We start from the raw sequence: 12,261 nt of genomic DNA, 5'->3' as shown, positions 1-12,261 counted from the left end.
AATACATATTGTGTTGTTCATTTTATTTATAATTTTTAAAATGGGCAAAACTAACATATGGTGTTATAAGTCAGGATAGTGGTTACCCTGGAAAAGGAGTTGGACTTGAAAGTTGTAGGAGCTTCAGGGTTTCTGGTAATGTTCAAGATCTTTCTTGATGTGGGTGCCAGACGCATGGATATGTCCACTTTGTGAAAATTCATCAAGCTGTACAATTATGAGTTGTGTAATATACTTTATAACAGCTCTATTTCAATAAAATGATTTTAAAACTTGTGGAGGCAGTTACTACAGTGATAAGTAAGCATGAGCAATTAAGCAGCAGTGCCACAAAGTGGACCGATTCTACATGAACTATTCCCTGTGTTATGAGGTTTAATAGGGTTTTAATCCTCGGAGAAAGGGAATGAATACTGCAATCTGACTTCTAAGAAACTGATGCAAATAATGAAAAATAACAAACATCTAAAATATAGACAAGTTTGGTGACTTTAATCTTTTGAAGGTTTGAAAAGGAATGTTTTTACTTTTACTGCATTTTGATTTGGATTTTCCAAGGGGAACGTGATGCTGACTGTTGCCTGACGAGGGCTTCTACTGCTCTTTGGAAGATATGAATCTTTCCAATAATTTTTCTCAACTCTTGATTCTAGTGTACCTTGTTCTTTGCTGAATTTTAACTTACTTTCACCACTGAGAGTTGGTGAGCTCTATTCATTTTGATCTTCATTTTTAGATAGATTTGTGTCAACTAAGAATTTTTTTTTTTTTTGAGACAGAGTCTTGTTGCCAGGCTGGAGTGCAGTGGTGCCATCATAGCTCACTGTAACCTCAAATTCCTGGTGTCAGTCTTCTGGGACTATAGTTGTGTGCCACACCTGGCTAGTTTTGTTTTGGTTTGGTTTGGTTTTTAATTTTTTTGTATAGACGGAGTCTCTCTCTGTTGCCCAGGCTCGTCCTGAACTCCTGGCCTCTAGCAATCCTCCTGTCTTGGTCTCCCAAAGTTCTGGGATTATAGGAATGAGCCACCAAGCCTGGCCTCAGCTAGGAATTCTTATTGCATGTCTCCAGTTTTTAAAAATTCAGCAATACCTCCCTTGGTCATTGGTCTGGTGTTGAAGATTGGAATTGACGAGAGTCTCTAAATTTACCTGGAAAAATTCTTTAAAACCTAAAGGTAATTGTTTAAACCTTGAGAAATCCCTTACCGGTATATTAATATCAAAGGCGTAAGTATCAGAAATTGTAATGGTACAGACTAAATGGTAGATTTTCATAATTTCATATTATTATATTATTTCATGTTAATTTCCAGCTTGGAACTTGGCTGTGCAATGTGACAAAGATCCAGTGATAATGAGAGAGTTTTTCATACTTTCTTATAAGGTAAGTTTCTTTTAATAAGTATCTCATGTATGGACCACAACAAGGCTATAACCACTATGGCTATAGTAAAGGGCTAAATATAGACTAGGATTGTCTCTTGATCTAGGAACTTTTAATATATATGTAAGTGGGAATGACCTAAGAAGAATTTGTTCCTTATAGGGTATAGCGTAAGAATGCGGGGCATATCTCTCTATACCAAAATATCAGAAACATTCATCAGGGAGGCTAAAGTTCTACCATTTAAGACTTATTTCTTTGCCTTTGAAGGGATCTCAGCCTCCCAAAGTCCTATATTAAAATGTCAATATCTTTAGGAGGGGAATACTCTAAGTAGTTGTTAATTACCAACACATTATGAAGAGTTATGGAAATAAGTCTACAAGAACATAGAATAAGTATCTGGGGACAGCAGGGGCTGAAGAAAGAGATAAGAAACTTAGGCCTCCTTTATAACTTTCCTATAGCAGGTCCTGAGTGTAGTGATTTGTGAGTTTGTTATTTAATTATAAGCATTTTTAAATAGTCGTTGGCCTCCAAGGTAGAGGTTAAATGCCAGAAAGAGGACCAAGTATTGACAGGAGGATAAAAGGAGAACGGCTAAAAGAATATCCTTCATACACATTCAGGAATACACAGTATGATATGTTGAGATCAATTAAATGTTAAGAATTTTAGAGCTACGCCAGGCGCGGTGGCTCAAGCCTGTAATCCCAGCACTTTGGGAGGCCGAGACGGGCGGATCATGAGGTCAGGAGATCGAGACCATCCTGGTTAATACGGTGAAACCCCGTCTCTACTAAAAAGTATAAAAAACTAGCCGGGCGAGGTGGTGGGCGCCTGTAGTCCCAGCTACTTGGGAGGCTGAGGCAGGAGAATGGTGTGAACCCGGGAGGCAGAGCTTGCAGTGAGCTGAGATCTGGCCACTGCACTCCAGCCTGGGCGACAGAGCGAGACTCCGTCTCAAAAAAAAAAAAAGAATTTTAGAGCTAGAAAGAACTATAAAGACAATCTAGCACAACTCCTTCATCTCACATAAGAGTAATCAAAGACCTAAAGAGATGGGGTGTCTTTAAATGCTATTAATTTAATAACAATGACAGTTATGATCACTGAATATTTGGGGAGATTAAGAAATAGTCTTTGCAAGTTTAGGCATAACTGCCATTTTAATTAAGTGAAATAAATTGGTTTTAGTTTTGGCATTTGTGATGGGACTTGTAGGATTGGCGTGTAAGAATCCAAATGGCCTAGAGTTTTATTGTAGTAGCTGGGAGTTTTTCCTAAAACTAGACAATGTTGATGATGAGGTCATGCCTAATGCCTGTCAAGACTTGCCAATGCCTCTTTCAACCATGACAATATACATACTAATTTTGGCTCTATTCAATACAAAGGGGGAAATCTATTTGCCAGGGGAAAAATCACTTAGAAATTACAACATAAACCAAGAAGTAAATCACTAGATAGAAATACAAGGGCAAATGATACTACTTGTCACTGGAAAAGATAGGAATACTGTGAAGAAATGAAGCTTTTTATCTCTAGGAGGGTACTAAAAACAATGGAAAATAATATAAAATTGAAAGCATAAATCAGTATTATAATTTATATCATTTCTATGGTGACATGTGCTTTTCCAGCTGAATTTTCTCATTCAAACAGGAAGTTGCTGATTTTCATTCCGATTGTTTGTGTTCACCTGGCAGAATTCTCACTATTCATTGATGTTCTGGTTACTTCTTATCAGATGTCCCAGTTTTGTCCTTCTGATCAAGTAATTCTGATTGCACGGAAAACATGTTTACTTATGGCAGCTGCAGTTGATCTAGAGCAAGGCAGAAAAGCTTCAACAGCTTTTGAACAGGTAATGTGCAACCTTCAAAGAAAAGACAAGAGTTCAGTGTGCTATTTGTTATGTTTGCCTTCCCCGATGCAGTTCTTTTTTATTCTCTTTAGAGAATCCTTTTCTCCACTCCAGCATCATCTTGATTTCAAAAGTTTGTAATGGCTAATTCCTTCCTAAGCAAAGGTTACTTTTGGCATAGCCTCTTCTTTTAAGAAGATTAGATATCTCTTCTTTTAAAATTCCCCTTCCTATGGACCACTCTTTCCAAAAATGTTTTTAAATATCTTTTATCTTTATTGTCTGCCTGTGATTATACACGGGTTTGGACTCCACTTTTGTTTCTTATCACATGTTCTAAGGAATAACTCATCTATTTCCATAGCTTTGATAGCCATCTGAAATTATTACTTATCTTGTTTTTCTTCTCTCAATTGCATTTGCTTTCTTTTCCCCACATTCTTAAATATCTCATTAACTTAATTTCTACAAGACAGAATTCCTTACCTTTGCCTGAATTCCCCTATCAGATTCTTAAATGTTACCCCTTTTAGGAGCTATCAATATCACCATCTCCCATACACCAGATTATCGGTTTGCTTTTAGCTGTTTACCTTTCTTCTTTCAATCTAAGAAAATTGTCTCTAAATCAGATCAATAGCATTTTTGTATGATTTTTAAGATCTAGATCGCTCTGCTTGGTTTCTCTTACCTGGACAAAGAAAACTTCCTAATTTCTCATACTTGTCACCTTCTCTCCTCTCCAAGAGATATAAACCCCTTGCTGTTTATTCTCTTCCTCCTTCCTCTTATTTCATATTGTTCTTTGGATCTGGAACAAACTCTCACCAGATCTATGCCAACTATTTTGCTTCTTTTCCCTTCCATTGTTGAGTGCAGCTCAAAAAACATTGGCGCACCAGACACTTTTCTAGGTACTGGGGATACAGAGATAAAGAAGCCAAAGTCCTTGCCTCTGAGGAGTAGAGGAGGCCCTCTTTTAAGAAATGTTTTTATTTTAAAAGAAGATGGGAAAAGACTCTACCCGCCCCAGAGCAAAATAAACAAACAAAAATTCTACTTAACAGACAAAGGTAAATGTAATTTAATTCTCAATAGGGACTTTTGCTTTACTAAAAAATAGTAATAACATCTTATTTTTATATAGTGCTTTTCAATTTCTAAAAGTTTTTCCTTTTTGGTTGGTAATCCTGAGTTTAATTTTTTATCTTAGTGAAAAGAGATCAAATTGATGTGAGGGAAATTTCACAAACTCTTAAGTACAATCATTATTTTGTTTGTTCCTAACTACCATTCTTTTTTATTCTGTGTTCTTTCTCATGTACACCTCTGTTTCCTCAGAACTCTCTAATCTAGTAACCTTTCTATAATCTTCTTTCCTTTTGAAAGGATGTCTATTTAGATAATTGAAGATGCACTTCTGCCTTTTATCATCTAAGTGTGGTCCCTATGAATCAGACCGTGGTACTCTGTCTCTCTAAAGAATACTTGTTGATTTCTGTTGTATACATCTGCTCCCTGTTCTCTAAACCCTCATAAATGGGAGTATTTCCAAATAAGTAACTGATGAAGGAATATAGATGGACCGCATAGTTTTATCAACATTGTCTCTACCCTTCTGAGTATGAGTTAGGGGAAAGTGAGGGATAGGTAAAAACATATAGTAATTGTACTTTGTCAAGGAACCACATCTTTTCCTAGAGCAGGAGTGGGTAAACTACTGCCAACTGGCCAAATCAGGCCGCTGGGAGATGTAGTTGAAAATAAAGAAAAATATGTAAAAGAGAGTGTATATGGCTAGGAAAGCCTAAAATATTTACTGTCTGTCCTTTTATACAAAAAGTTTCCTGATCCCTATCCTTGATTATATTTTAACAGACTTATTGAGGCATAATTCACATACCTTACAGTTTACCCACTTAGGTATACAATCTATTGGTTTTGAGAATATTCTCAGAATTGTGCGACTATTGATGCAACTAATTTTAGAACATTTTATCACCCTAAAAAGAAACCCCTTACCCATTTAGCAGTCACTTTTTATTGCCTGCCACCAGCACTAAGCAACTGTCTACTTTCTGTCTGTATAGACTTGCCTGTTCCAGATATTTCATATAAATGTCATCATCATCATATTTTATACAAATGTCAAATGTTTTTTGTTCTGTACTCTTTTCTGACTGGCTCCTTTTATAAATGCCTAAATAACATTTTCAAGGTTCTTCGTGTTGTAGCATATATCAGTGTTTCATTTCCTTTTATGGCTGAATTATATTCCGTTGTATAAACATCACATTTTAAAAATCCGTTCATCCATTGATGGACTTTTGGGTTGTTTCTAATTTTCAGCTCTTGTGAATAATGCCATGATGAACGTTTATGTACAAATTTTTGCGTGGAAATATGTTTTCATTTCTTTCAATATGAACTATACCTAGGAGTGGTATTGCTGGGTCATACAGTAACTCTATGTTTCATCATTTGAGGAATGCTGGAGTTTTTCAAAGCATCTGCACCATTTTACATTCCCACCAGGACTGAATGAGGATTCCAATTTCTCCACTTCCTTGCCACCACTTGTTATTATATCTTTTTAATTATAGCCATCCTAGTGAGTATAAATTGATACCTCATTGTGGTTTTGATGTGCATTTCTGTGATGACTAATGATGTTGAGGATCTTTTCATGTGCTTATTGGCCATTTGTATATCTTGTTTGGAAAATATCTATTGAAATCTTTTTGCATTTATTTATTTATTTAGAGATGGAGTCTTGTTCTGTCACCCAGGCTGGAGTGCAGTGGCACAATTTCAGCTCACTGCAACCTCTGCCTCCCAGGTTCAAGTGATTGTCCTGCCTCAGCCTCCCGAGTAGCTGGGACTACAGCCACACGCCACTGTGCCCAGCTAATTTTTGTATTTTTGTAGAGACAGGGTTTTGCCATGTTGGCCAGGTTGGTCTCAAACTCCTCACCTCAAGTGATCCACCCACCTCGGCCTCCCAAAGTGCTTCATGCTCATTTTAAATTAGCCTATTTGTCTTTTTACCACTGAGTTGTAATAATTCTTTATATATTCTTTATACTATACTCTTATCAAATACATGATTTACAATTATTTTCTCCTATTCTGTGGTTTGTCTTTTCCATTTCTTGCTAGTGCCTTTTGAAATACAGTTTTTATTTTTATGATATCCATTTTATTTATTTTGTTATCATATCTGAGACCATTTTGTAATCCAAAGTCATGAAGGTTTACCTCGATGTTTTCTTCTAAGATTTTTTATATTTTCAGCTCTTACATGTAGGTCTATGATCTATTTTGAGTTAATTTTTGTGTATGGTATGAGATAGGGGTCCAACTTTATTGTTTTGCATGTGAATATCCATTTGTCCTAGTACTATTTGTTGAGGACTATTTTTTTCCCCATTGAATTATCTTCGTACCATTGTTGAAAATCACTTAACCATAAATGAGAAGGTTTATTCTCAATTCTATTCCATTGACATCTATGTCTATCCTTGGGGCAATACCACATTGCCTTGATAATTATAGCTTTATGTAGTAAGTTTTGAAATAGGAAGGCGTTAGTCCTCCCTCTTTGTTCTTTTTAAAGATTGTTCTGGCTATTCTAGGTCCCTGGAATGTCCATTAGGACCAACTTGTTGATTTCTGCAAAAAAGCCAGCTGTGATTTTGATAGGGGTTGCATTGAAACTGTAGATCAGTTTAGGGAGAATATTAAAGCCTCTGATTCATGAACATGGAATGTCTTTCCATTTATTTAGGCTTTTCACTTCTTTCAACAATGTTTTGTGGTTTTCAGATTATAAATTTTTCACTACTTGTTGTAGTCTATTCAGATTTTGTGTTTCCTCTTGAGTCAGTTTTAGTAGTTTATCTTTCTAGAAATTTATCCATTACATCTAAGTTATTGAATTTGTTGGTTTACAGTTGTTCATAGTATTCCCTTATAGTCCTCTTTATTTTTGTAAGGTCAGTAGTGATACCTCCTCTTTTATTCCTAATTTTAGTTATTTGTGTCTTCTCTCTTTTTGTTCTTGGTCAGTATAGACAAAAGTATATCAATTTTGCTCTTTTTGAGAACGAACTTTTGGTTTCATTTTTTCTATTGCATTTCTAGTCTCTATTTCATTAATTCCCACTCAAATCTTCCTTCTGCTTACTTCCAGTTCAATTTGCTTTTGTTTTTACAGCTTCTTAAGGTAAAACTTGGAGTCACTGATTTAAGATATTTTTTATTTTAATATCAACTTTTGCAGCTATAAATACCCTTTAGGGACTGCATTAACTGCATCCCATAAATTTCGGTATGTTGTATTTTTTTCATTCATCTTAAAATATTTTCTAATTTTCATTGTGCTTTCTTATTTAACCCATTTATTATTTAGGAATCTGTTGTTTAATTTTCACATATTTGTGAATTTCCCAAATTGTCTTCTCTTGCTGATTTTTAATTTTATTCCACTGTGGTCAGAGTACATACTTTGTGACTTCAATTATTTTAAATTTATTTGAAGTTTGTGTTATAGCCTCGCATGTGAGCTATACTAGAGAAAGTGCCATACATGAGTGCTTGAGAAGAATGTACATTCTACTTGGGTTAGTGAAATGTTTTATGGCTAGTAGGTCTTGTAGGTTGATAGTATTGTTCAAGTGTTCTATATCCTTGATGGTTTTCTGCCTACTTATTCTATTCATTACTTGAAGTGGGGTATTGAAGTCTCCAACTAATAAAAGTTGAATTATCTCTTTCTTTCTTCAATTCTACCCAGTTTTGCTTTATATTTTTGGGGCTCTGTTGTTAGGTTATATATATTTATAATTGCTATATATTTCCAATGAATTGGCCCTTTTAACATTATAAAATTTTCTTCTTTGTCCCTAGTAATTTTTTGTTTGTTTGTTTTAGAGTCTATTTTTGTCTGATATTAGTAGTGTTACCCTAACATTCTTATGGTCAATGTTTCCATAACATAACTTTTTCTATCCTTTCACGATCAACCTATTTATTTGTCTTCGAACCTAATATGTATTTCTTGTAGACAGAATATAGTTGGATCATCTTTGTTTCAATATGATAATCTTTGCCTTTTATTGGGTTGTTTAATGCAGTCACATTTAATGTTACTATTTTTATGGTTGTGTAGCAGGGCGAGCTGCAGACAAAACTCCTCAGACACTGAGTTAAAGAAGGAAGGGGTTTATTTGGACAGAGGCATCAGCAAGACTTCTGTCTCAAGAGCTGAGCCCCCCAAGTGAGCAATTCTTGTCCCTTTTAAGGGCTCACAACTCTAAGGGGGTGCGTGTGAGAGGGTTGTGATTGATTGAGCAAGCAGGGGGCACATGACTGGGGGCTGCATGCACTGGTAATTAGATTGGAACAAAACAAGGTAGGAATTTTCACCGTGCATTTCTATACAATGTCTGTAATCTATAGATAACATAACAGATTAGGTCAGGAGTCGATCTTTAACTACCAGGCCCAGGGTGCGGCACTGGGCTGTCTGCCTGTGGATTTCATTTCTGCCTTTTAGTTTTTACTTCTTCTTTCTTTGGAGGCAGAAATTGGGCATAAGACAATATGAGGGGTGGTCTCCTCCCTTAGTTGAATTTACTTCTGCCACTTTACCTTTCCATTTCTATATATCTCATGTATTTTTTATTCCTGATTTTCTGAACCTTTACTCTTTTCTTTTGCATTAAGTGAATGTTTTCTAATGTAACATTTTTGTTTTTTTAATGAGTTTTACACAATATTTGAGTTATTTTCTTAGTGGTCACTCTGGGGCTTACAATATAGATCTTAATTTATCAGAATCTACATCAGATTATAAACCCAATTTCAGTGAGATATAGTAATGCTATTCCTATTAGCTGTGTTCTCTTCTCTTTTTTAATGCTATTTTGTTATATATATTACATCTATATATGCTCCAAACACAACAATACATCTTATAGTATCACTTTATAGAATTTTAAGCATTTTAAAGAAACTCAGAGAAGAGGCTGGGTGTGGTAGCTCACACCTGTAATCCTAGCACTTTGGGAGGCCGAGGTGGGCAGATCACTTGAGGTCAGGAGTTCAAAATCAGCCTGGCCAACATGGTGAAACCCCATCTCTCCTAAATATACACAAAAAATTAGCTGGGCATGGTGGCAGGTGCCTATAATCCCAGTTACTCAGGAGGCTGAGGCAGCAGAATCACTTGAATCCGGCAGGCGGAGGTTGCACTGAGCCGGGATTGCGCCGTTGCACTCCAGCCCGGGCAACAAGAGCGAAACTCCGTCTCAAAAAAAAAATAGAAACTTAGAGAAGAAAGTATATATTATGGTTTCTTATATTAAGCATGTTACTTACCGTTTATGCTTTTCCTCATTTTTTCCTGTAGATTAGAGTTACTGTATGGTCTCTGGATTAGTCTGTTCTCTCACACACTATGAAGAAATACCTGAGACTGGGTAATTTATAAAGGAAAGAGGTTTAATTGACTCATAGTTCCACATGGCTGGGGAGGCCTCAGGAAACTTAGAGTCATGGTGGAAGGCACCTCTTCACAGGGTAGCAGGAAAGAGAATGAAAGCCGAGTGAAGTGGGAAGCCCCTTACAGAACCATCAGATCTTGTGAGAATTTACTATCACGAGAATAGCATGGGGGAAACTGCCCCCATGATTGAATTATCTCCCTCCGGGTCCCTCCCACCACACATGAGGATTATGAGAACTACAATTCAAGATGAGGTTTGTGTGGGGACACGGCCAAACTATATCAGTCTCATTTTCTTACTCCAAAACAGCTTTTTTTTATTGTCAAATACATTTCATTTCTATATGTTAGAGGCCCAACAATGCAAATACATATTCACATATATGTCTATATATATATATTTTTTAAAAAAACAAGAGAAGAAGAAATATACATTTATATTAATACTATCTTTTATAATTATATAATTAATGTTACCAGTGCTCTTTGTTTTTTCATCTGGATTCAAACTACTGTCTGGCATTACTTGCTTTTCAACCTGAAAGATTGTCTCTTAGCAATGAATTCTCTAAGCTCTTGTTTATCCAGGGACATCTTTATTTCACCTTCTCTGAATAATAGTTTTGCTAGGTATTAGATTATTAGTAGATTTTTATTTTTCTTTGATCACTTTGGATGTGTTGTCCCACTGCCTTCTGGCCTTTATTGTTTTTAATGAGAAATCAGCTATTAATCTTAATCACCCTTACATGTGACGAGTCATGTTTCTCTTGCTACTTTCAAATTTTTCTTTGTCTTTTACCATTTTATAATGTATCTGGGTTGGATATCTTTGTGTTTCTTGATCCCACCTAGAGTTTTTTGGGCTTCTTGAGTGTGTAGATTATTGTTTTTCATCAAAATTAGGGAATTTTCAGCCATGTGTTTGAAATATTTTTTCTCTTTTTCTCTCCTTTTGGTAATCCCATTATGGGTATGTTGGTGTGCCTAATGGTGTCCCATGTTTTACTGAGGCTTAGTTTATTTTTTTCTTTTTCATTCTGCTCTCATATTTCATAATCTCTACTAATCTATCTACATGTTTGCTGATTGCTTTCTCTGCTAAGTCAAACCTAATGTTGATACCCTCTAGTGAGTTTTAAATTTTCATTTATTGTAATTTTCAACTCCAGAATTTCCGTCTGATTTTTATAATTTTTATCTTTTTATTGAGATTCATTTTTGATGAACATTTTTTTTATCATACCTTCCTTCTTTAAGTGTGGTTTCATTTAGTTATTTGAACATATTTAAAATAGTTGCTTTGAATTCTGTGTCTATTAAGTTTAACATCTGGGCCTTTTCAAAATCAGTTCCTGTTACCTGTTTTTTCCTATGTAGAGGTCACACTTTCCTGTCTCTTTGCATATCTTGTAATTTTCTGTTGAAAACTGGACGATTTAGATAATATGTTGTAGTATCTTTGGGTACTGATCTCCCCATGGGGTTTGTGGATGTTAGTGTTTACTTCTTTATTTGTTTAGTGAATTAGCTATAGGGAAATAGTGAAGTCTATTTTCCCCATAACTGATGTCACTCCTTGGAAGGCACAGTCTTTGCCTGTGCAAAGACTGCTTACACCTCCCTCTGGTAAAGGATGACAGTGATTTTAGGAGGGTTCTTTGTTACTCTTTTCCTGATCTGACCTCTTAAGCTTCTAGATGACCTTCTTCTATTAGTAGCACATGCAGCTGTTAGTCTTGACTAATTGCTAGGTGATTACTCTGTGTGTGTGTGTGTGTGTGTGTGTGTGTGTGTGTGTGTGTGTGTGTGTTAAAGTGCTCTTGTGCATAAATTGCCCCACAGCCTGTTCCAATTAAAATAAGACCCCTTTGAAGGAATAGAAATCTTAGCTGTCTCTTCACATACTTCTCTCTATAAACTTCTAGTTGGTCTGTTATTTTCTTCTTAATATCATTGAGCTACCAATATCCTCTTAATTGCTCACTACCAAAATCTCCATGATTTTTTACAGTGTCCTTAGACTTGAACTTCCCCACGCTCTGTTCCAACTAAAGTCATTTCCTTTAGGGAGTGCTATAGATCTATAGGGAGTGCTATAGATCTGCCTCTCCTACTGGGCAGAAACTGAACCACTGTTTTGGAGCTAGGGGCAGGGACAGTGGCCCACTTCTGTCAGAGTGACAGTCTAACTGTATGAGTGGAAGAGTGGGCAAGAGTTGTAGTCCCTGATATTCTTGACTTGCTGCTCCCAGCGTGGACACTTTAGCCTATAAGCAGCTGAGATGAGAGCTGAGATGAGATGAGATTGAGACCCAGGATCCTGAACTTGCAATGCCTGGGATAGAGCTTTTGCCTTACAAATAGAGGCTGGGTAGAGAAAGAGAGTTCTAGGCTTCTGAGCTATGCTTGTTTATAATAGAGCTTCTACAATAGATATCTGGGGGGATGAGAAGTGCCAGCAGTCTGGCCCTTCAGAGAATCCCTAGCCCAGAAACTG

General features: G+C 36.1%; 1 protein-coding gene across 1 annotated transcript in view; it reads left to right on the top strand.

The window, feature by feature from the left end:
• The window catches only part of TEX11 (testis expressed 11), a 292,291-nt gene that overhangs the window by 233,558 nt on the left and 46,472 nt on the right, over positions 1-12,261 (top strand). Inside the window, exons 21-22 of the mRNA XM_005593879.3 lie at positions 1,316-1,386; positions 3,137-3,253. Coding sequence (XP_005593936.2) covers positions 1,316-1,386; positions 3,137-3,253 — 188 coding nt within the window. The remainder of the gene's footprint in view (positions 1-1,315; positions 1,387-3,136; positions 3,254-12,261) is intronic.

Source organism: Macaca fascicularis, chromosome X, assembly GCF_037993035.2.
Source record: "Macaca fascicularis isolate 582-1 chromosome X, T2T-MFA8v1.1".
NCBI lineage: Eukaryota > Metazoa > Chordata > Mammalia > Primates > Cercopithecidae > Macaca > Macaca fascicularis.
Note: the sequence above shows the minus strand (reverse complement) of the source record. Positions and strands in the feature narration are given on the sequence as shown.